Consider the following 23,922-nt stretch of genomic DNA (forward strand, 5'->3'; position numbering starts at 1 on the left):
CAGCCCAGCTTCCCCAGAACAGGGGAAGGAGGAGGAATCCTGCAGGAGAAAGGAGAGGGAAGTCCATTGCTTGCCCATGGAGAAGAGGAGAGGATGGAAAGGAGGGGTCCTGTGGGGTCGGGACCTCATCCAGAGCTGTTATGGCAGCAGCGGCGGAGAAATTCCAGCCCAAAGATCCAAAGGGATGGAAACCAACTTTCCCAGCACCCCCGGAGCCTCCGCAGGGATTGTGCTGTCTTGTGGCCTGCTAAAGGGAGCCCTTCCATCAATCGCAGTGAGGCCAGCGGGTCTTGCAGCTTTGCTGACAAAGCTGTTGTGGTGGTTGGGCAAGACCTGGCTCTTGTGCTTTGTGGAGCCATGTGTCTTGCATAGCTGAGCCCTGACCCCAAGATCTCCCTTCTCCCACGTGTCCTGAGCCTGGTCCTGGGAAGCCTGTGTGTCCCTCAGCCAGAGCACGGCTTGAAAATGGCCCCACTTGTGACCAGCATCCCAGGTAGTGTCGCCACCTTGGCTTGTCCCAAGTGCCCCATTCCCTGTCTGGTTTTACACTGGGATGCAGATGGGTATGGACAGATGACAGTCCTCAGATGTTCTCACATGAGTTTCTTGACTCTGCAAAGGTCTGGTGGTGTTTCTGAAGCAAGGATCTTCTGTGTCCTTCTCATGGCTCATGCTTCCACCTCCTCTCCCTTCACAGGCCACGACATTAATGGAGCTCTGGAACCATCGAACATTGACACCAGCATCCTGGAAGAGTACATCAGCAAGGAGGACTCACCAGATATGTAAGTTCCTCACTTGTTCCACAATAGGAACTCTGTTGTTTTCTGTGTGAGATGTTGAGCCATGTCCAGTCCTGCAATTCGAGGAATCACTGAGCAGCTCTGTCCCTCCTGGAATCCTCCTTTATTGTTCTTTCCTCTCATTTCCACTTCTTCCTCTTGTCTCTTCCTGGCTTCTTGCCTTTGAATGTCCTCAGTCTCTTCTGGCCCTTCTCCTTCCCTCCTTGAGGGCACCACAAAACACTTTTCCTTAATTTGAGCAATGGGAAAGCAAGAACTAGGAGCTCAGTGAGAACAGTGGAGCTCCATGAGTGTGGAGCAGGGATGTGTGCCAACATCAAGGCCAGGCTGGACACAGGGGCTTGGAGCATCCTGCTCTAGTGGAAGGTGTCCCTGCCTGTGGCAGGAGGCTGGAACTGGATGAGCTTTCAGGTCCCTTCCAGCCCAACCCATTCAACCATTCTGTGATTGGCAAAGAGGTGGGAACACATCTGGATGGCCACCAAGGAGACCTGGGCTGCAGGGGGGGAGCAGGATCTTTGGGGCTCATGGGACAAGGCACCTTCCCTGGGTAAGCTGCAGCACGGTGAGCAGGTCCTGCTGTCTCCCACTGCCTCTGGCCTTTAACACCTCCCTGGGTTGCATCATTCCCCCCAACCCAGGTGAGGGACCTGCCTCCCTGTACGCTCCTGCTGGTGCCACCACAACGCTGCCTGGTTTTAGGTGTCCCGCAGCACCATGAGAAGCTCCATCCCCATTGCTGCACGGCTGGGCAGGGGTGGGCTGAGCAGCAAGTGCCATCTACCTGTCCCTCTGCTGAGGTTGTCCCCTTCTCTCCCTCAGCTGCTTCCCTGACATCCCTGCTTCAGCCAGCTATGCACACCCCCAGCCCTCGAGCTCAACCACCATCAACGCACCTCTTCCCAGCTCCATCGCCAATGTGACCAACCCCACTTGCAGTGGTTCCCTCCACCTTCCACCCCCGGGCAGCCAGATCCCAATGCGGCATGGTCCTCTTCTGGCCAACCCTTGTGGACCGGGCTACGGTGCTCACCTCAACTGCAATAACAACAATGGCATGGTGGTACCCAAGGGTTACCTTGGTGGCCACTGCCTAAACAACGTGGTCCCTCCAATCAAATCAGAGCCCAAGGCTTCCTACGCACCTGGGTAAGTGGGGTTGGGGATGGTAGAACAAGGGCAATTGGTGGGACAAGTGCTGCTCCAGGCTGGTGGGGCCTGGAGGGTTGGTGGTGGTTGGTCCCATTGCTACAGCATCAGTCCTGGCTTCACAGAGAGATGCTTTATGGCAAGAGTAGGTCCTGAAAGGTTGTTTGGTGGATCTTGTCTGTACGCATTGAGTTAGAGAGGATCAGTGGTGTCTCCCAGGTGGTGGTAGAGCTCCCGGGTGACCAGGATGTCAGTGCTGCACATCTACAAGCATGTGATGGGAGAATGTTATAGCATTGTGGGGGTTTTAAGAAGGAAGAGACATGGAACAAGACAAAATTCAGTCTCCAGGATGTTGCCATGACCATCCATAGGGAAGATGTGGACTGAACTGGGAACAAGAAATGCACCTCTCATGGCCTGACGTTGTAGATACTCCACTCAAGAGAAGAAAAAGGTGGCATCTGAGCTGGATTTGTACTCCTTTGCAGTGAGTTCTGAATGCAGACCTGGTGGAGGGGAAGAGGATGACTGGGATTTAGCACTGCTGGACAATCAATCGGGAGAAAACACGGGCTTCCTGCTCTCTGGAATGGCCTTGTGTGGAACAGGCAGGAAGGGAATGACCCTGGCAGGCTGGGAAAGCCCAGCAACATGGCCCAGCATTGTCTGGAGTGGCCAAAGGGGCCAGACAGAGACCATGTCGGTAGAGACAGGTCAGGCAGGCATGGCGTGGTGAGAGGGTATGGTCCTGCAGTGGTGTCTGGGATAGGAGCTGGAAGGTGTAAAGCTTGGAGACCCAAAGGTTCTGTGCTGCTCTCCTCCAGCCATAGGGGTGTGAAGCAAGAAGATGTCTGAAGCTGGACAGATGAAAATCCAAGTGTTCAGCAGCATGTTCATCAGCATGTTGGAAGCTTCCATCCAGCACACCAAGGATTCAGCAGATCCGTTGGGATGACTTTGGCCCTTTGGATGAACATGGATGGATCTTCCAGAAAGAGACAACTCAACAGAACCTGCTCTTCTTTTATTCCCAAACCGGGGAATTCTCCCTTGCTGTATTCCCAGAGGCAGCTTAGGGTAAACCATGCCCATGTCATGTCTCTTTCTTCTGCATGTATCTGGCATTCTTCAGGATGTGGAGACCATAGCTTGCTTTAGAGGTGGAAACCTTGGTTTGGATGTACATGAACTGGGTCAGCTCTAATGGCAGCATTTCTTCAGCATCACGGAATGATTCTTCCCTGTTATATTAGGCTTTTCCTGGAGGAATGATGTCTCACGTGTTGGATACCAACAAACCCTTCCCTTGGACTGACCACATCCACGCGACCTCCTTGTGTGAAGCCTACAGTATCCAGCTTTCTGCTGCAAGACCTTTTCCAGCCCCAGGACTCCCTGAATTGTCCCAGACCCTTTTGCTATTGGCCAGAACTTGGCTTTGCAGGGCACAAACCCTGATAAATCCATAGGAAATACAGTCCAAAGTCATGGCTAGCACAGCAAGGAGCCTGGAGATAAGGCTGGAGATAGATGCTCGAGACCAAGTGTAAGAGGGGAGTGGTGGCAAGGTGCTGTAAGTGAAGGTGGAGAATGAGGGAGCTATGGTGAGGGCTTTTTGGGGTTACCCTACCTCATCCTTCTCCAACTACTACTGGGGTGAGAGGCCAACCCCAACTATCACTTACCATGAGCCTATTTACTAGGTCTTGAGTTCCTCTGGTGCAGGAAGGTCCTGGTAGGAGCAGAGTTTGAGGTGTGTGTGATGCTCTGCCCGTTCCTTCCTCATAGCCTCAAGCATCTCCTTGCTTTTGGGCAGCTTCCCTCCAAGAAGCACTGGTTTGTCTGGGGTTATTCTGCAGCCACAAAGGTGATGTTTGAGACAGGAAAAGGATCCCCATTGAGAGTCCAGTTGTGATGAGGAATGAGGGGTCAGGAGATGGGGAGGAAAACAGTGTTTATTTTAGATGGAGCAGCTTTGACTTGAGGTTCCGGGCTGCTGGAATCTGCTGGGACTTTGCTGAGGTGATGGAGAGGGTGTGAATGGGCTGAGAAGATAGACCCCTGTCAGAGATCGCTACCATATTGTGAATGCTAAGGTGAAGTGAGCTTTCCTCTAAAGCATGGATCATGGCAGCTCCAGCCATCAGAGCCACCATCTCCCTGCCCATCTCTGCTGCAGTTTGGCTTCAGTGACCATGGCTTGGTCTAGCTGGGAGTAGGACCTCAGCTCTTTCCATCCACTTCATCTCCAAACTGTTGCTAGAGAAGAAGCAGTGTCTGAGACAGGCACAGCCTTTACTTGTGCACGAGGGAGGTGGAAATGTTATCCTGGCCTGAAGATGTGTAAGGCCCAAGCTTCTGCTGCAGTGGATGTGTGTTGAGGAGGAGCTGCAAAAAGGGGAAAGAGACATTGGTTTGAATGAATTTCCAAGGAAAAATTGCTTTGGAAGTGGCTGAAGAGCCCAGGTACCTGGAATCTGTGCTGGCTTGAGGTGGAATAAGGAAGGATGCAGGAGCTAACCAGCTCCCTGCAGTGCATCGGTGCTGCCACCACAAACAGGTTGCCCTGGGAAGTGGGGGATGCTCCATCCCTGGAGATATCGAAGGCCAGGCTGGATGTGCTTCTGGGCAACCTGGTGTAGTTCAAGATGTCCCTGCTTATTGCAGGGGAATTGGACTAGATGAGCTTTGAAGGTCCCTTCCAACCCATTCTATGATCCTATGCAATGGGGATGGTCCTCAACCCCCCAGCCATGGGTTTGTGCTGGAGAAGGATTGGGCCATCAGAGCCCAAACCTGCTCCTGGTGATAATGGAGTAGAACCAGAATGTTAAGCCAGCAGCTGTGGTGGTGCTCAGGTTCGTACAGGTCACAAGGCAGAATCCATCCCATGGGCTTCCCAGCATCACATCCCAGATCCCAGCTTCTCTCCCAGGCTCCCTTTCTCCCCCCCCCCCCCCCCCCCCCCATCTTTCTCTTGGGAATGGGTAGATTCCTGTTTGGCTTCTTCTACTGGAGGTCTCATTGGCAGGTCAATGTGTCTATCCCTGCTCCTGAGGGCCAGGGAGCCACTGTGGGGTGGCAGTGACGGCCACCAGGACACACATGGGGTGACGGGAATCTGCTGTGGGAGCAGCTGGAATTCTACCTGGAGCCTGGAGGGTGCTTTGATCCAAGTGGCCCTCTCAGTTGTGCTGGAAGCTGCTTTCAAATGGCTTTCCCTTCTCTTTCCCCATTGCTCTGCAGCACTTTGCCTGACTCTCCCCCGGATTCTGGATCAGAAGCTTACTCCCCTCAGCAGGTGAATGGTAAGTGCTTCAAAGAGAGAGTAAAGGGAGGGGGGAAATCCAAACCCCAATCCCAACATCCTCCCCCTCTTTGTTCTGGGAAAGTGGTTGGCTCTGCAACCTTTATCAGACGGGAGAAAACGGGCGGCTGCGGTACGTGGGGAGATTATCAGTTAGTAAATATCCCTCCACTTTCCCTATTGTTCTGCTCCTGGGCTTTGCCAGGGAACAAGGGAAGGAACGGGAGAGCAGGAGGCAAGGTGGGAACCCACTCACCCGGGGACAGCTTGGTCCCGGGCAGGGTGGGATGTGGAGCCCACAAACCTCCTTGTCCTGCCTTATCCCTGCACCTCGCGTGAGCCAAAGGGAAGGAATGTGAGCGTGTCCCTGACATGGAGCCCGGCTCCAGGAGGCAGGAATGAACCCGCCGTTGAGCAGTAAGTTCCTTCCCAGCCTTTCCCTCCCCTCCAGTGGGACCAGCTTGATCCGGGGGGGGGGGGAATGGGATCTTCTGCTCCCAATGCAAAGGGCACAGGGAGCTGGTGTCAGAGGCAGGGTCATTGCCAGGCTCTCCTTGGGGAAGCCACCGAGTGCTGTTTGGTCCCTGTGGTGACCTTCAGTGCTCTTTGATGGAAGGAAGGTTGCTTTGGTCTCCCTTCCCCCTCGGCGGCAGCACCCTCTTGCCCATTCCCCAGCAGGAGCAGCGCCTGCTCTCCCGGGTTTTGATGGAAGAGGTCAAGAGTTCTGTTTATCTTGCTAAAAAAAAAATCCCTGGAATTCCTCCTGGCCCTTCCTTAAATATAACAAAGAGGCCGGGTTGCTCTCCGCAGGGAGAGCTGCTCTCATGGGGAGGAGAGGAGGCTCCGGAGAGCACCCACAAAGCAGCTCCTTCCTCAGGAGGGAAGGGTTGGTTTCCCAGACCTGCTTTTTCCCTGGAGCTGGGAAGCACAGAGCATGGGTCCTGCATTTGGTAAATGCATCCCCGTCTTGGTTAGAAGCCTGTGGACATGGTGATGTGAAATGGCGATGTGCTGTGGTGGTGTGGAGATGGACACTGTGAAGATGCAGTGTCTGCTGTAAGGATATGCATGTTCTCGGACACTCATGCATGGGCTGTCCTTCGGAAGCTGCAGCTTGTAGCTGGGCCACCAATTGACTATCCTGACCCTGCTCAGGATCAGAAGGTTCACTTAAGATGCTGTAAAGATGCATTTCTCGCAGTATTCCTCAGGGGAGGACATGAGGCTCCTCTCCCAGCCCTGACGCCACTGTCCTTCCATGCAGGCTGGGTCTCCAAGGGTTGTTCTGGGGCTGTTGGATCTGTATCCATCATTGGGATGAGCAGTGCCAAAGCTGCCTGGCTGGTTGCGTTGTTGAGCGGTGCTAGTCTTGGCTCCAAGGTGGAAGTTGAGTGTTTGTCGGGATGGCAGGAGTGGAGCTGGGGACAGGGGATGTTGTTCCCTATCACTTCTCACCAGCTGGAAAGCGGAGGAATACTCTATCCCAGGAATGTCACCTTGGTCCTCATCTCCAAACTGCTCAGGATGGAAACCTCCTGTCCTCCTTGGAGCCCCAGTGCTGGTCCCTGGGACGGCTCCAGAAGGCAGAGGAATCCATTCCGTGTGTGCTGGAGAAGGGCTCTGAGAGAGCTTGACAGGGAGCAGAGCGGGTGGCAGCAGCCCTGACCCAGCAGTAGGAGGGCTCAGTGACATAAATACAGGTCCCTTCTCCAGCCCTTGCAACAGGAGGGGTTTATAGTGGTTCCTGGTCAAGTGCTTTGGCGTCATTAGTCAACCAGTGACTGGTTGTTCTGAGGACAAAGTCCATCCAGACCAGCGTCTGGCTCAGGGCAGGTTGGTGGCACCTCCTTAGGGATGCAGCCTGGCAAAGACCCAGTGGATATCTCCTGTGTTATCCCCCTCCATGTCTCTGTAACAGCTATGGCCAGTCCCTGGATGTGCTGGTCCTCCAGCCCTTAGGTAGAGGCTGTGGAAACAGATGAGCTTTGTCCTCCTGAAGAGAAGGTGGGTGAAGGTTTGTTCTGTGGGGCTGGGGACCAGGTTGTGTGCTTCCCACTGCAGAAAGCCCAGCAGAGAGCTCCTGGTCAGAGCCTGGGGCTGCACTTTTGTCACTCCCTGGGTCTTTTAGTTCCAGTTCCTCTTAGGAGATGTGCTTCCACCAGGTTTTGACCCAACCTGAACATGTTTTGTCAGCACAGATGTGGTACGCTGGGTTCTGGTGAGGCCTCAGGAGGGTAACTGGGTTTAGCTGGTCTTTGTGCTGTTTTAAAGGGTCCGTGCTGTCAAGGACTCCTTACCAAGCTCAAGCTTTGGGAGTGGTGTTGAAATCTTCCCTGTGAGGGTGCTGAGGCGCTGGCACAGGGTGCCCAGAGAAGCTGTGGCTGCCCCATCCCTGGCAGTGTTCAAGGCCAGGTTGGACACAGGGGCTTGGAGCAAGCTGCTCTAGTGGAAGGGGTCCCTGCCCATGGCAAGGGGTTGGGAATGGATGAGCTTGAAGGTTCCTTCCAACACAAACCACTCGGATTCTATTCCATGATTCTATGCTGGGGATGGACTCTTCATCAGGGACTGGAGTGACAGGACAAGGGGTAACGGGTTCAAACTTAAACAGGGGAAGTTTAGATTGGATCTAAGCAAGAAATTCTTTACTGAGAGGGTGGTGAGGCACTGGAATGGGTTGCCCAGGGAGGTTGTGAATGCTCCATCCCTGGCAGTGTTCAAGGCCAGGTTGGATGAGGCCTTGGGTGACATGGTTTAGTGTGAGGTGTCCCTGCCCATGGCAGGGGGGTTGGAACTGGATGATGTTAAGGTCCTTTCCAACCCTGACTATTCTATGATTCTATGATTCTATGACTATAGAGACCAGGTAACACACCAAGCTGGGACCCCAGGCCCTGAGCTGAGCAGTGCTGGGTGGGATGAAGCCCACCTTCGGCTTCTCAAGGCTCTGTCAGTGGGTGACAGTCTGTTTCTTGGCAGGGTGCTGTGGTCCACAGCTATGAGGAGCTCTGGCATCATGAAATGGGTGATCTTTGCCATGCCCAGAATCAGTGAAATCGGGCCAAGTTCAGGTGCTTTCTCTGCAGCTCTGCATTTCCAGGCATAGGTTTCAGATGCTGTTCCTGACTCTTGGATCCTTTGCCCGCCGTTGTGCTTTAATGTAGTTCCTTGGTGCTATAGGAGTATCATGGTTGATGGCTTTTCTGTTCGAAGGGAAATACAAAGCTAACACAAAAGCTCCCTGGGAATTCCTAAAGACATGCTTCCACTGCACCCACATGATACCTGGGTTTAGCAAATACCAGGAGTGTTTGTGGGCATCTTCCCTGTCCTTTAGCCCCAGGACCTGATTGCACTTTGAGTTGTGGTCCTTTGAGCTTCAAGATACTGGGCCCTGCCTGCTTCCTTGTGCTGACCCCTCCAGTCTCACCCCTCCTCAGAAGATGTATGGTGTAACTGGTTTCATGGTGTTGATGTCCCTTTATCAGCCAGTCAGGACCCTGCTGTGTCCGTGCTCTGCAGATACCACTTGGACACAGCCTGTGTCTACAGTTGGCAGCCAAGCCTGCTGACATGAGAAGGGAATCCCTGCAGGGCAGATGGGGTAGGTAAGGAGACAGCCATGCTGAGACTAGGTGGAAGAGCAGTGAGATACGGATTCATGAAGAGCATGGGATGGTTTAGCTTCAAGGGAGCTTAAAGCTTACCCTATTCCACCCCCAGGCCCCAGGCAGGGACACCTTCCACTAGAGCAGGTTGCTCCCAGCCCCATCCAACCCGGCCCTGAAGATAACCAGGATGGTTCAGGGGCAGCAAAGTGCTGTGTTCGTGCTGGATCTGAGTTCGGGATCCGGTGCACATCCCTACCTGCAGCTCTAACACCTTTGACTCTTTCTCTCTTTCAAGATCCTCACCTCCTCCGGACCATGACCCCCGAGAACATGTGCCACATGACTCCCCCTTCTCGCCTGGAGCATCCTCCTCCTCCTCCTCCTCCACCACCACCCCCCCCCCATCTCCCAGGTCCTCCGCCTCCTCCTCCTCACCCGCACCAGCAGCAGCACACCCCGCACTACCCCAGCCTGCAGCGGGACATGTACATGAAGGCTGAGCCCCTGCTGCCACCATATGGCATCGGGCAGGGTATGGCCCCTGCTGACCTCCACCATGCCCAGCAGTCGCAGATGCTGCACCAGCTTCTCCAGCAACACGGAGCAGAGTAAGGACTCGGGGCACTGGGGCTTTGGGGAATGGGGAGGATGAGGGAGGCTTGGAGATGCATGAGCAGAATGACTGGGTTTAACTCCAAGTTAAGGAGCTTGCCCTCGTTCTGTGGGAGCAAGATGGGGAGGCATTGAGGTGGAGATGACCTAAAGTGTGGGGCATGGGCATGGCTTGGAGGTGGGTGGTGGGGATGAGAGGAAAGCAAAGATGTGGCTCAGTGCATGGCTGGCACCGAGCTTGGGGGTTGGCAGAGCCACTGAGCTCGGGACTAGGGCTGTAAGAGCAGCTTTGGTTGTAGTTGAGCAGCTACTCAGACCTTGGTCAGTGATGGAGGGTTGTATTGGCAAATACATGCCCTGAGCATGGTTGGGACCAGCAGCTCCCTTTCTTGCTGCCCAGGCTTAGCAAGGACCTGGAGTTGGAATTAAGTGTTCGAGTTTCCTAGGCAATGGGAGAAGATGCTGATAGAGCTGAACGAGCCTGGGGGCTCCCTGCATGCAGGTTTCTATGCTTGCTTTCTACCTCTTGCTTCCCTGCTCAGCCTTTGCTTTCCTATGGTCCCTACAGCCTCCCAGTGCATCCCGCCAAGAAGAGGAAACACTCTGAGTCTCCCCCCAACACCCTCAATGCCCAGATGCTCAACGGGCTGATAAAGCAGGAGCCAGGGATGGGGTCGGTGCCACTGAACCCTGATAGAGGCCAAACACCTCCCTGGCACCAGCCAGGAGCGCTCTCACCAGGTATGTGAGTGCCAAGGGCTTCCATGTGCTCTTCCCAGCTGGACACTGTCTCAGACGGATTGGAATAAGTGTTTTCCCCTCATTCCAGGCCTGATCCAAGATAACGACAGCTTGAACGGCTCCTACTTGGATCCCAACTACCAGTCTATAAAGTGGCAGCCACATCAACAGAACAAGTGGGCAACTCTGTATGATGCCAACTACAAGGAACTGTGAGTAATTCATCCACCTTAGGAGGCAAGGTAGTGAAGTTGGGGGCATCATACTCACAAGATGGGACAAGGATCAACCTGGACACCCCATTGTCCTCTCCTGTCACCTCCTGATCTCTGCTTGCCTGCGTTGTGGTGGAGATACCCTCCCCACAGTACCTTTGCCATCGGGAAAGTTACTCCTCTGTACTTCCACAGGGGCTGATGGAGGCTTTAAGACACGGGCTGGTGCTGTAGGTGATAGTTCAGCAGCTACGCAGACCTTGGTCTGCCGTGGAGGGTTGTATTGGCTATCCAAACCTTGCTCTGAGCATGGTTGGGACCAGCAGCTCGCTTTCCTCCTGCCCAAGGACCTGGAGTTGAAGTGAAGTGTTAGGATTTCCTAGACAAGGCATAGCAGGGATGGCTGGAGGTAATCTAGAGCCACTTCAGCATAGCTTGAGGGCAGCATGGAAAGGAGCCTGAGGAGGAGGAGTGGGAGTGGTTGATGGGCAGAGGAGAGAAGGGAAGCAAGAGAGAGGGGGTTGAAGGAAAGCTGGGAAGCCAGGAGGGGTGGCAGAGGGGCAAAGGGAGAGGGTGAAGAGGAAAGGGGTGGCAGAGGTAGGTGGGGAGCAGAGAGCAGTGAGGGGCTGGGAGCTGGAAGGTTGGGAAGGATGAAGGCAGCGCAAGGACAAGCTGCATAGGGAAAGAGGAGTGCTCAGGAAGAAACCACTCTGGATCCTGCCTGCATTCCTCGGAGGTGACAGCAGCAGGCTGGCTTCCAGGAACCTCTCTGGGAGCAAATGAACCTCCCCCTGTTTCCTCTCCTCCTCTCTGTGCTCAGCCAGGGGCTGGAAGAGGTCCTCTTGGGGGGCATGGAGGAGGGGGTGCTCTGTTGTCTGTGACACCGAATGACCCAAGACTCTTATCACACCTTGCCTGGATGGTGCTCAGGGTGGGAGCCAGGACCCGAGCCATGGAGGCAGAGCGGGACCAGGGATGTGCTGCTGCAAGCCCTCGTGCATCCCCAGCCTCGGTCCTTGCACCAGTCCGTAACACAGACCTGAGGTGACTGGGCCATGCTGGGGGTTGTTCCCTATGAGAAGGGGCTGTTGGAGTTGGTTACTTCACTGGGGACACCCAGTCATCGGCAAACACTGTGTTTGTGGCTGTTTCCCCACCACAGCAGGAAGAGGGTTGATTTGCAGAGGGGGTTACTGGTGGTTTACTAACCTGTTTCCATAAGGGAAGCATCTCCCACCTTCAGGAGGAATATCAGCTGCTTCTGGACGGTTGTGACACTGATTTCCTCCCTGCCAAAGCCACCTTTGCCTATTGCTGCTGTTCCTCCTTCTCCCAGACTCTCTTTTTGTGCCAATAATGCCTCTAGCCTTCAGCCTCACTACCTTCGCCCTGTGTCCGAGTGCTTCTCTGACTCGGGCCATACTTGGTCTCAGCCTGTCACTCCCTGGACTGGCCTCTCTTCCACCATCAATCTCCACAGGGCTTTCACTACTCCAGAAGCACCTTGTGCAGTCAGCAGGGTCCAAAGAGCTCTGTGCATCCTCGAGCAGATCTTTTGTCTCGCACATAATGAGTCTCCTTTTCCTTCCATCTCACTATTTACCTGTGCTGGATACATGGTTTCTCATCTGAACCACATCACAACCCTTTCAGTTTGTCACAGACCATCTGCAAGTGTTCCAGTCCCTGTTATAGTCCTTGTTCCACGGGTTATCCGTGGACTCCAGCATCATACAAGCAGACTGACAGAGCAAACTACACTATATTGGCAACAGAGAAGCTGCTGAAGTGCTGCAAACCCCTGCTTTTAACTTCTGCAAACCCAACCCATGTTCTTTGGACCACTGGGGCTCACCTCCTTAATACCCGCTTTTAGGATTTAGCCAGAGCAAACCCACTTCAGTGGCATTTAGGTCATCGTCCCGTTGTGTAATGAGTAAATTCCTTTTACCTGACTTCATGTAGGTTTGAGGAACCCATGTGCGCTCTGTTGTGGTGCTGGATTTGACCAGAATTGAGGGTTAAGGGCAAGGTTGATGGATAATTTTCAGTTTACACACTGCCTCAGTGGACTTTTGCTCCTTTGTGGTGGGTTTAAGGCCAGGTAGCTCTAAGAAAGCCTCTGCAAGCCCAACCTACATCTGCTTCTATGTGGAAGATCTCTTTGTTCTCCTGGTAGAGCGCTGCACCAGAATATATCATGGAATGGTTTGGGCTGGAAGGGACCTTAAAGCTCCTCCAGTTCCAACCCCTTGTCCACAAGTTCCAGCTTGTCTCGGTACCATTTGAGCACACCGAACAGCTCTCTCTTCTTATGCATTGAGTGTAGCTGTCACATCAGATCACATCTGTATCTTGTGCCTGTGAATGAGTGGACAATTTCATCTCTCTTCAATCATCTTCCTGGCAGAAAGCTACAGAGAAGTGGCCCATCAACCATTACTCTTTTCCTGCTGTTCTGGTTGTATCTTGGAGCTCTGTTTTCTCACCTTATTGCCATGGCTCAGTGAGATGGGGATGGCGTGGGGGGATCTGAACTAATTCTGCAGTTCCTAAATAGCTTTTCCTGCCTTCTAAGAGACCTGTACAGTGAATGTGAGCACAGTTGTGTGAATGACAACTGATTCCCTGTCCCTAGGGATCCCCATGGAGCAGCCCTGCAGCAGCCTTCTACCAGGAGAAGAGGGAATCATATGAACCACCTGGATTTAGGTTAAACACAGACATAGAATGAGGCTGGATTAAGGAAATGGAGGGAAGGAAAGGGTTGTTACATGGATTCAATGGGAGGTGCCTGGAAATCTGTGCCTTGGCTTGTTGGGCTTGTGTCTCAGCCCTTTACTTATGTTTGGCTGAGGATTCTCAGTGTTGGGTGAAGGAGCCCGAAGTCTGTGGATGAATGTTATGGATGATTTAGTTCTTCTTGCCTTTTGCACTGCTTTTGTGGTTTGAGACTCACTGAACCATCAGAAGGGTTCAGTGGTTTCCAGCAGCGGTGCCGAAGAGGTCTGGAACCAGGCAGTTGAGTAATTCACTCCTGGGAGCAGGGGTAATTCATCTCCCTGACAGCGGGCTCTGATAAATGCCAGCAGGCTCCCTCCTCCCTCCCCACCTTTGTTTAGTTTGAGGGAAGGCAGCTGGGGAAGGGTAGAGCAGCTCTCAACAGAAACGTTCCATGCTGAGCCCAGAGCTCCTCTGCTCTGCTCTCACCCTGGGAACTGGTGCTGTCCTCTTCTCATCAAGCAAACTGGTGCTCTCTATGTGCAGGCTAATCCTGAGCTTGGGAGTAGTGTCCTTATAAACACCAAACCTTGATGCAGATCCTGATCTCACCAAGGGGATGGACACCAGTGTGATGTGGTCCAGTCCTGCTGGATGTGTTTTGGGTTAGTGACATGGTCTGTTGGCCCTCTTGGCCAGCTTGGTTAGTCCTATGGTGATGGATTGCTGAGGTCTCATGATGTGGGTGTATCTGAGGTGGCTGAAGGGACCAGGTAGGGTGCTGAGCCTGGAGAAGAGAAGGCTCCATGGAGACCTTAGAGCAGCTCCAGTGCCTAAAGGGGCTGCAGGAAACCTGGAGAGGGGCTTGGGACAAGGGCCTGTAGGGACAGGCCAAGGGGAATGGCTTTAACCTGCCAGAGGGGAGACTGAGATGAGCTCTTAGGCAGAAGCTCTTCCCTGTGAGGGTGCTGAGGCGCTGGCCCAGGGTGCCCAGAGAAGCTGTGGCTGCCCCATCCCTGGCAGTGTTCAAGGCCAGGTTGGACACAGGGGCTTGGAGCAAGCTGCTCCAGTGGAAGGGGTCCCTGCCCGTGGCAGGGATTGGAGCCGGATGAGCTTTAAGGTCACTTCCAACCCAAACCAGTCTGATTCTATCAGTGCATGGACTTAGTGAGTACTCCTTGAGTTAGGGAGTCTCCAGCCATTACATCGTCAGAGGGTTGAGATATTGGGGAACCTGAAAGGAAGGAGGAGGGAAATGGGGGAGGTTTTTCTTCCAGAGAGGAAGCAGTTGAGGCATGCGAGTGTCCCTCTGAGATCCTGCTCTGGCTCACAGATTCCAGTACAGGTCCCTTTAGAGACATCTCTCCTTGCAGTGTCTTTCCCTTTGCACTTCCATGTGGAGGACGAGGTTGCGCCCTGCTCCACTAAGTGTGATGCCAGGCATGGCTGTGGGGAGTTTGCAACCTCTCACCTTCACTTGGATTAGGAAAAACCTCCTCTCCTCTGCTCCTGGCCTTAATCTGCTTCTGTCAGTGGGGGCATTTTGGCTGAAACAATCCATTTGACCCCAGCCCTTGATTCCTGATGCTTTACCCTCTGACTCTCCCTGGGAAGAGCCAGCCTGGCTTTGGCTGCCCCTGGGATGTTGCCTTGTCAGCAGCTGGTGTCATCCCTGTATCCAGCAACCACTTCTGCCTCAGGGTCACCTGCCCTTCCTTCTCCCATCACCCCATTTACTGCAGCCACCCATCAGAGAGGGGCACTGCTGCCTGAGGACTGGGTCCAGGGCAGGGTGATCGTCACTGAGATCCCTTTGGGTTAACAGGAAGGGGAGGATGGGTTTTATAAGGGTCACCAGAGTCCTGACAGTGCCACAGGCAGCACATGGTGGTGAGGGAGTGGATTTGCTGCTTTCAGGTGGGATTTACAATGTGAGGGTGAAAAAACACTGGAATAGGAGATCCAAGGGATACCGCATTCTGCAGTGGGGGTGAGCTGAGAGCAGCTCCTTGGCTTAGTGATGGCCGGAAGGCTGGGGGGTATCCCTGGGCTCTTTGACACCTGGAAAGCAGCTTCTTGCCTCCCATCTATCCCAGTGCAGGATCCCACTTTGGGGAATGCCCCAGCCCCAGCCATAAGGAAAACTCAGAGGAAAGGAACCTCTGAGATGGGGATTTAGGTGTTTCTAGAAGACAGAGGAGGGGGAGCCTGACTCTGCCGTCTGTTGGCACATGTTTTGCAGCCATCAGTTTGATGTGAACCAGAGCATGTTTTGGAAGCATCCATGGTTTGGAATTTCAGTCAGACCCTCCCTCTCCTCATCTTTCTCTGTTAAAATACAACAGGGCAAGTGGTGAACACTCAGGGTGCTGGAAGGACATAGGCAGAGGCAGGGAAAGCAGTTGGGAATGGCCCCACCATCCTTGGAGGGAGCACAGGGGGTGCTTGGGCCAGTCCCAGCCACTACTCCCCATCAGGAAGAGCCAGGTGGAGAACTGAGGGCTGAGGTTAGGAGGAGGGTGAGAGCATAGAGGGGAATTCCTCTCGTGCTTCTGGGCTAAGGTAGTGCTCTGCTCCCACCGTCTGGTTTGTGTTTGGGACAGGGCACGACAGCCTCAGGTCCCAGGGGTGCAAGTAATGAGTAGTTGCTCGTGGTCATCCCAGCGTTATTCCAGGTTTCATGCACGTTAACCCCTCAAGCATGTGTGGGAGGAGGATGGCTTTATTCCCAGAAGAAAGGAAGGGATAACAGGGGAGTGAGAGTGACCTTTCCCTATCTCCTGCTTCCCAGTCCCCTCCCATTGCTCTGAGCAGTGTCTGTCTGTAATAAGGTGGAAGCCACAAGTGGTTTGCTTTTGTGGAAGAGCATTCCAGAGCCTGATGTCAAGGCTGAGCTCCCCTTTAACTCATCCATAGCTTTTTAGTTACAATGGGGTCGGGGTGTGCTGCTAGAGCTGCCTGATGGGGAGGTGGGAGAAGGGGCATCTCCTTCCCCACCACCAAGGGCAAGCGGTGCCCCAGGGGCCCAGCAGCCCAGGGCTGGGGTTTTGGATGGTGAGAGAAAAGGGACTTGCTGCAGAGGCCACGTATTTCCCTTGCTCCCATAGGAACCAGCCCATTAAAGAGATGTAGATTAAACCTCCCCAGCTGCTGTGTGTTCACCGGGCAGCCAGGGCCCCCTCCTCCTCCTCCTTCTCCTTTGGACCTGCCGGAGCTGGAAGCTTTGGCAGCAGCCAGAGCAGGAGGGTGTGAGTTTGGGAATCCAACATGCAGGCGGCAGCAGGGATTAGGGCAGGCGACGCTGGGAATGTGATGGGTGAAGCAAGCAGAGGGGTGGGACAGCCCTTCAGGTGAGCCTGAGCTGCTTCTCCCAGTGAGCAGTACTAGAGGGTCTGCTCCAGGGCTTGGGCAGGCTGTGGAGGTTGAGCGAGGGCTGAGCAGCACTCAGAAAGGAGATGGTGACATGTAGTGGTTCCTATTGTGATATGTTTGTAGTATTAGTGCTATAGTTTGGCATATGGAGGGGTGGTTGCCCCAGCATCCTTGTCAAACCCTAGTCATAGAATCCCAGACTGGTTTGGGTTTGAAGGGACCTTAAAGCTCATCCAGCTTCAACCCCAACCCCTTCCACTGGAGCAGCTTGCTCCAAGCCCCTGTGTCCAACCTGACCTTGAACACTGCCAGGGATGGGGCAGCCACAGCTTCTCTGGGCACCCTGTGCCAGCGCCTCAGCACCCTCACAGGGAAGAGCTTCTGCCTAAGAGCTCATCTCAGTCTCCCCTCGGGCAGGTTAAAGCCATTCCCCTTGGCCTGTCACTGCCTGCCCCCAGAGCTGGATCAGGACTGCAGGGGGGTCCTCCTAGAGCACAGCAAAGGAGGGAAATCCTCTCCCTCAACTGCTGCTCAGGCTCTGGAGGTGCAGCCCAGCACATGGGGGGGTTCTGGCTGCAGGCTCACACTGCCACGGGCACAGGAACCATATTGCCTTACAGCTGAAGACCCACCTAAAGCAAGTCTTGCAGCTTCAAGGAGCTATGGACCTTCTCTGAGCTCTCACCCCTGCACAGCAGGGTGGGTTGCTGCGTGGGCTTAGGCAAAGTGTTGGGCTCATGTTGGGCAGGGCCTGCCTATACCTATGAGCCCCAAGAGCAGCATCAGTACCAGACAGGAGGGACAGCATCAGAGGCCATCTCTTTTGCCCCAACACAACCCTCCTTCCGCTCCCATGTGCCTGCTGTGCCTCAGGACTGCTTTGTGGCTGTATGGGTGATGGGGTCTTCACCATCTGTGGTGGTGGGACTGTTCATGTCTGGTGGGACATAGAGGTGAGCTGTCCACCCAGCCCTTCCCATGCACATCCATACCCCAGAACATACCCCAGTACCATGCTCCATGCACCCCTCCTTGCCTCTGCTTTGGGTGTGTGGCTCATCCTTCCCCCCACCAGCATTACCCTCTGTGGGGTGCACAGGGCTCTGCTCTAACCCCTGTTGCCTTCTCCACAGCCCAATGCTCACGTACCGTGTAGATGCTGACAAAGGGTTCAACTTCTCCGTGGGTGACGATGCCTTTGTGTGCCAGAAGAAGAATCACTTCCAGGTCACGGTCTACATCGGCATGCTTGGAGATCCGAAGTATGTGAAGACCCCCGAGGGCCTGAAACCCTTAGAGTGCTTCTACCTGAAGCTGCACGGAGTGAAGGCAAGCGGGAGCTAAGGGCCAGCAGCAAATCCAGCAGGGAGAAAGGGGTGCTGAGCAAGCTGGTATCAAGCAACACCTCATCTTCATGTGCTAAGTCATAGGGGAGTATGTAGGAGAGTGCCAATGGCCAGAACAAGGCAGATCTTGATCAAAGAGTGCTAAGATGGGCTCAGGTCCATAGACACACCATGCCTGGGTGTCTTCAGGGCTGCCTTTCACTCACCTTTGACTCTGGAGGTATACAGGGGCTTTGAGAAGATCCTTTCACCCTCAAACACCCCATTGTCCAAGCCATGCTTGGCCATTGACCACGCTCAAGTTTGACTCAAGTCAAGTTGGGTGTTGCAAGTCAGCTGTACTGTGTGATAGGAAGGCTGGGCAGACAGCTACCCTGTGCTGGGGTGAAGGAGGTGGGATGGGGAAGGCCTCACTCTCTGCTCTTTGTCACATGCCCCAATCTTTGTCTCCAGCTAGAGGCCTTGAACCAGTCGATCAACATAGAGCAGTCGCAGTCCGACCGCAGCAAACGGCCCTTCAACCCTGTGACGTGAGTACTGTTCATGTAGGAGAAGTGATACTGGGGCATCAGCAACAGCAGAAGAGAGTGAAAGGGGCTGAGTTGTAGTTGTAGGTCTCAGGATCATGCTGCGAGTGTCATGCTTTCCAGTTTGCTCCAATGCTTCCCCCAGCAACGTTTTCCTGTCTTTACATACCCTTTACATGCCCAGTTCATAGACCTGCCTTGATAGAGCAGGCCAGGAGATGGCCGTAGAATCATAGGATCATAGAACAGTTAGGGTTGGAAAGGACCTTAGGATCATCAAGTTCCAACCCCCTGCCATGGGCAGGGACACCTCACACTAAACCATGGCACCCAAGGCCTCATCCAACCTGGCCTTGAACACTGCCAGGGATGGAGCATTCGCAACCTCCCTGGGCAACCCATTCCAGTGCCTCACCACCCTTACAATAAAGAACTTCCTTATCTCCAACCTGCACTTCCCTTGTTTCAGTTTGAACCCATCACCCCTTGTCCTGTCACTGCAGTCCCTGATGAAGAGCCCCTCTCCAGCATCCTTGTAGCCTCCTTCAGATACTGGAAGCTGCTCTGAGCTCTCCATGCAGCCTTTCCCCAATCACCTCCTCTCCAGCAGTGTCATCACTCCCTCCTCTCTTTCTTTTCCCTTCCTCAGGGTCACCCTGCCTCCAGAGCAGGTCACCAAAGTCACCGTGGGGCGGCTGCACTTCAGCGAGACCACAGCCAACAACATGAGGAAGAAAGGCAAACCCAACCCGGACCAGAGGTGAGGAGCACAGACGCCTTCTCCAAGCCATTCTGAGCGCTCAAGGCTTGTGGATGTGCCAGTCCCTGGCTTGGGCAGTGTGGCTGGAGGGAGGGGGACATGGGGAACAGGTCCTGGGTTGGCCAGCCTTGTCTGCGTGGAGGAGAGGAGGTGTCTGCTATGGCCACAAGAAGGGTCTTCTACTCTGTGAGGAGCTGGGGACAGTGCTTGTGCCCCACAGCACACGGAGAGGGGATGTTCCAAGCCCATCTCAGCCTCCAGAGGGGGAGCAGACTCAGCAGTACCCAGTGCAGGATGGCACCCTGACCTGTTTTCCCTCTTGGCAGGTACTTTATGCTCGTGGTAGCCTTGCAGGCACACGCACAGAACCAGAACTACACGCTGGCTGCCCACATTTCAGAGCGCATCATTGTCAGGGTAAGTGCCTTTCTCCTCCCTCAGCCTCTGCAGGTACTCAATAGTCCATTGCTGGATGTCCTGGGTGATCCTCCTTCCTTCCTCTGGCTTTTCAGTGCTTTCCCCCCCCATCCCTTTCCCACCTTCTCCAAACTCTCTTTCCTTCTCTCTGTCCATGCCTGCCTTCTGGCTCCATCCTTTCCACACATCCTTCAGCAGAGCAGCCTCAGGACGTGGAAGAACTTGCAGCCTCCTTGTTGCCCATCACAGGGAATTGCAGGCAGCCTGGACTGCCCCATCCCTTGTGGGTCACAGAACCACAGCAGCAGGGCAGAGCCCCAGGATGTGGCACCCAGGAGCAGCAGCCATGTCACTTGGTCTCCTGCTGTCCTGCATGGTTCTGGTTGGGATTATTGGAACAGCTCTGACAGCTGAACTAGCAGGCAGCTCAAGAAAGCAGAGGTATTCCTTTAGGGAGAGGAGCAGAGCAGGCACAGCCTTGGTTTCTGCAAGCTTAGAGGCTGCCTCTGCTGTCAGAGCAGGCTGGGATCTGTTCCCAGGGGTGGCAGCTGATCCCTGTCCCTGCCACTTTGCCTTGTGCTGCTGCAAAGCTCTGTCTCAGCCTCCACAGCCTTGTCCTCTGCTGGCTCTGTCCTGGCTGGCTGTCCAGCTCCTTGCTGTCCCTGCAAGGCTGGGACTGCCTCAGCTCAATCTCAAGGCTTCCTAGGGCTGTAATTCAGTGTGCTGCAGGCTGGAGAGGGCACCCGTGCCAGGATCTCATGACCTAGAGACGTTCATCCCAACATACTGCTCATCCCAACAGCCCGTTCTTATTTCTCAGGATCCTGGGATGAACATGTCCCAGGTTCAGCCAAGACCCTCCCCATTTCTGTGGAGCAAGAACAGCCTTGTTGGGTGTTTCTGCTTACGCCAAGCTTTGTTTTGGAGCTGTTTCACATCCATACTGAGACAGCACCATCCAGGACACCACAGCAGCTCGGAGCTCTCTGATGCCCATCTGTTGCCCTCAGCCTCTGCTGCTATGCAGTCCCACAACATGCATGGAAGGATGTGTCTGTGGGGCTCTCCTGACCTCCTCACTCTGTCTGCACCTCCAAGTGCCTCTGCCCAGCACCACTGCAGCGTTCTTCCCCCTGGATCTGCTGTTTCTCAGTCCCCACTTCTCTGTTTGTCCACAGGCCTCCAACCCCGGCCAGTTTGAGAGCGACAGCGATGTGCTCTGGCAGCGGGCACAGCTCCCTGACACCGTGTTCCATCACGGCCGGGTTGGCATCAACACGGACCGCCCCGATGAAGCCCTCGTGGTCCATGGCAATGTGAAGGTCATGGGCTCGCTGATGCACCCTTCAGATGCCCGAGTGAAGGAGGACATCCAGGAGGTAAGAGCCAGGCAGAGCAGATCAGGGACCTGAGGGACCACAGAAGGTGTGAGTGTCCGTGTGAGTCTGTTTCAGCTGCTGATTTGACGTGGTCCTTATGGGCATTTGACATGGGTCCTTATGGGCGACCTGAGCTCCTATTGACTAGGTTTTGACATAGTCCTTATGGGCGACCTGAGCTCCTATTGACTAGGTTTTGACATAGTCCTTATGGGTGACCTGAGCTCCTATTGACTAAGTTTTGACATAATCCTTATGGGCGACCTGAGCTCCTATTGACTAGGTTTTGACATAGTCCTTATGGGCTACTTGAGCTCCTATTGACTAGGTTTTGACATAGTCCTTATGGGCGACCTGAGCTCCTGTTGACTAGGTTTTGACATAGTCCTTATGGGCGACCTGAGCTCCTATTGACTAGGTTTTACATAGTCCTTATGGGCGACCTGAGCTCCTATTGACTAGCTTTTACATAGTCCTTATGGGCGACCTGAGCTCCTATTGACTAGGTTTTGACATAGTCCTTATGGGTGACCTGAGCTCCTATTGACTAGGTTTTACATAGTCCTTATGGGCGACCTGAGCTCCTATTGACTAGGTTTTGACATAGTCCTTATGGGCTACCTGAGCTCCTATTGACTAGGTTTTGACATAGTCCTTATGGGTGACCTGAGCTCCTATTGACTAAGTTTTGACATAGTCCTTATGGGCGACCTGAGTTCCTGTTGACCAGATTTTGACATAGTCCTTGAACCCTAGTGCAGATGCTCTTTGTCCTGATGCTGGTCTGAGCAGGTCCAGAGCTGTCTCCCAGAGGTATTACTGTGAGCTGCAATGGGTTTTGCTGCTTGGAGCCAGAATGATGGGAACTGAAGGAGCAACATCCCATTTAGGAGTTGCATGTGTCTGTCTCATCCAGGTGGACACCACAGAGCAGCTGAAAAGGATCTCCCGGATGCGGCTGGTGCATTACAACTACAAGCCTGAGTTTGCAGCCACAGTAGGCATTGAGAACACCTCTGAGACAGGTATGGGCCCTATGTCACACCACAGTGACCTGCTTGTGTCTCTAGTGCTGGACCTTATGTTCCATAACCCACATTTTGTTCATGGTGCCAAGCCCTGCCTTTCCCTGCAGCTCTACCAAAGCATGGGGTAGGTAAGAGGGGGCTTCTCACCACCTGAAGTTTGGTCATCTAATGGAATTCCCTCTTTAACGAGTGGGAAAGAGGATGGCACTTCCCACGGTGGCTTATAGGGCTTCTATGATGGCGACTGGATGGGCCAGAGAAAGAGCTGTGCCAACAGGAACCTTGCCCAGCCCACCTTGACCCTCCACTGTGCTGTTTCCATGCAGGTGTCATTGCTCAGGAGGTGAAGGAGATCCTCCCTGAAGCTGTGAAGGACACCGGGGACCTGGTCTTTTCCAATGGGAAGACCCTTGAGAACTTCTTGGTGGTGAACAAGGTTGGTGACAGGGAGGCTGTTGAACCTGTAGGGCTGGAAATAGAAGAGGGAAACTGCGATGGCTGGGAAGGGCTTCTAAGCCAGATGAGTTTGAGACCTGGCTGGTCTTTCAAGATGATGGACAGCAGACATCAGCAGGGAGGAGTTAGCCTGATGCTGGTAAAAGTTGGCAGCATCTCCCTCGGGAAGGGAGCATCTCCTTGTTGGCAGGCTCCTGTAGGGAGCCTCTTAGTCATAATTTCTCCTTTCTAGATAAGATAAGGTGCTTGTGTCAAGATAACCCAGAGCACCTGGCTGCCTGACCTCTCTGTAACCTGTTCGCCGCTCAGGGCAGCAAGGAGACAGCTTCCCAAAGCTGCCAGCTCTCTCCTTCATCACTGTCCAGAGTGGGAATGGCCAGGAGCGACCTTAGTGCCTTGTTTTCCCTTGGTGGAAGCCTAAATCCCTGCAGTTGTATCACCGGCTAGCAGATGTGAACCTGACGTTTTATGTCCCATCTGCATGTGAGGAGGAAAGATGCTCTCCAGAGGCATCTAGATTTGGGCTCTCCATTGATCTGGATTAGCTCTGTTGGATAATGCTGCAGAATGACTCCAACAGCTTGTGATGTAGAGCAAGAGACAGACTAAGAAGGCTGGAGAGGGGCAGAGAAGGGGTAGATGGAGAGTGTTGCTCACTTGGTTTGACCAAGGGCTACTTGGAGACTCTGTGTATGTCTTCTGTGAGTGAGAAGGACTCTGAATTAGCACCCATAGGAGAGTTCTTAGGGATCCTGCACTAACATCCATTGTTTTGGTTGGGTTCAAAGAGAATATGGAGTCATAGAATGGTTTGGGTTGGAAAGGACCTAAAGATCATCCAGTTCCAAGCCCCTTGCCACAGGCAGGGAGACCTTCCACTAGATCAGGTTGCTCCAAGCCCTGTCCAACCTGGCCTTGAGCACTGCCAGGGATGGAGCATTTACCCCTTCTTCTTGCATCCAGGGGCTGTAGAGATCTAGAGATGATGGTGTTGTGTAGCCTTTCCCTTGGGACAGGGCATGGCAGAGCAGTCAGGGCTGCCTGATCCATTGGAGCAGGAGTGTCTCCATGCTCCGGGCCACTCACCCTGTGACCTGTTCCCTGCAGGAGCGCATCTTCATGGAGAACGTGGGAGCTGTGAAGGAGCTGTGCAAGCTGACAGACAACCTGGAGACCCGCATCGATGAGCTGGAGAGGTGGAGCCACAAGCTGGCCAAGCTGAAGCGCTTGGATAGCATGAAGTCAACCGTGAGCTCTGGGGCATTCAGGTATGGACACCCTGAGGGCTCAGGAGCTAGGAGGGATGGCTCCTTTTGAGCCCAGGCAACCTTGAGTGACAGCTTGGTTTGGGAGAGGGGAGATGGGGAGGAGTGGTGGGGTGGTGGTGGGTGTCAGTTGGCCTGGGGTAGATTGAAGGTGTTGAGATTGATCAGACAGGTTTGGCAAACACATACCAACAGCCTGCTCTTAGACCA

At 54.0% G+C, this 23,922-nt stretch overlaps 1 protein-coding gene across 1 annotated transcript in view; it reads left to right on the top strand.

Annotated features, from left to right (window-relative positions):
• The window catches only part of MYRF (myelin regulatory factor), a gene marked incomplete at both ends in the record, with an annotated part of 58,030 nt that overhangs the window by 24,455 nt on the left and 9,653 nt on the right, over positions 1–23,922 (top strand). Inside the window, 14 exons of the mRNA XM_080619531.1 lie at positions 698–785; positions 1,626–1,952; positions 5,202–5,263; positions 9,169–9,481; positions 10,054–10,226; positions 10,315–10,438; positions 17,668–17,863; positions 18,334–18,410; positions 19,057–19,167; positions 19,494–19,584; positions 20,763–20,963; positions 21,880–21,988; positions 22,318–22,427; positions 23,555–23,715. Of these exons, the coding sequence (XP_080475657.1) occupies positions 698–785; positions 1,626–1,952; positions 5,202–5,263; positions 9,169–9,481; positions 10,054–10,226; positions 10,315–10,438; positions 17,668–17,863; positions 18,334–18,410; positions 19,057–19,167; positions 19,494–19,584; positions 20,763–20,963; positions 21,880–21,988; positions 22,318–22,427; positions 23,555–23,715 (2,143 nt within the window). The remainder of the gene's footprint in view (positions 1–697; positions 786–1,625; positions 1,953–5,201; positions 5,264–9,168; positions 9,482–10,053; positions 10,227–10,314; positions 10,439–17,667; positions 17,864–18,333; positions 18,411–19,056; positions 19,168–19,493; positions 19,585–20,762; positions 20,964–21,879; positions 21,989–22,317; positions 22,428–23,554; positions 23,716–23,922) is intronic.

Source organism: Psittacula echo (genome assembly GCF_963264785.1).
Source record: "Psittacula echo genome assembly, chromosome: 5".
Lineage (NCBI taxonomy): Eukaryota > Metazoa > Chordata > Aves > Psittaciformes > Psittacidae > Psittacula > Psittacula echo.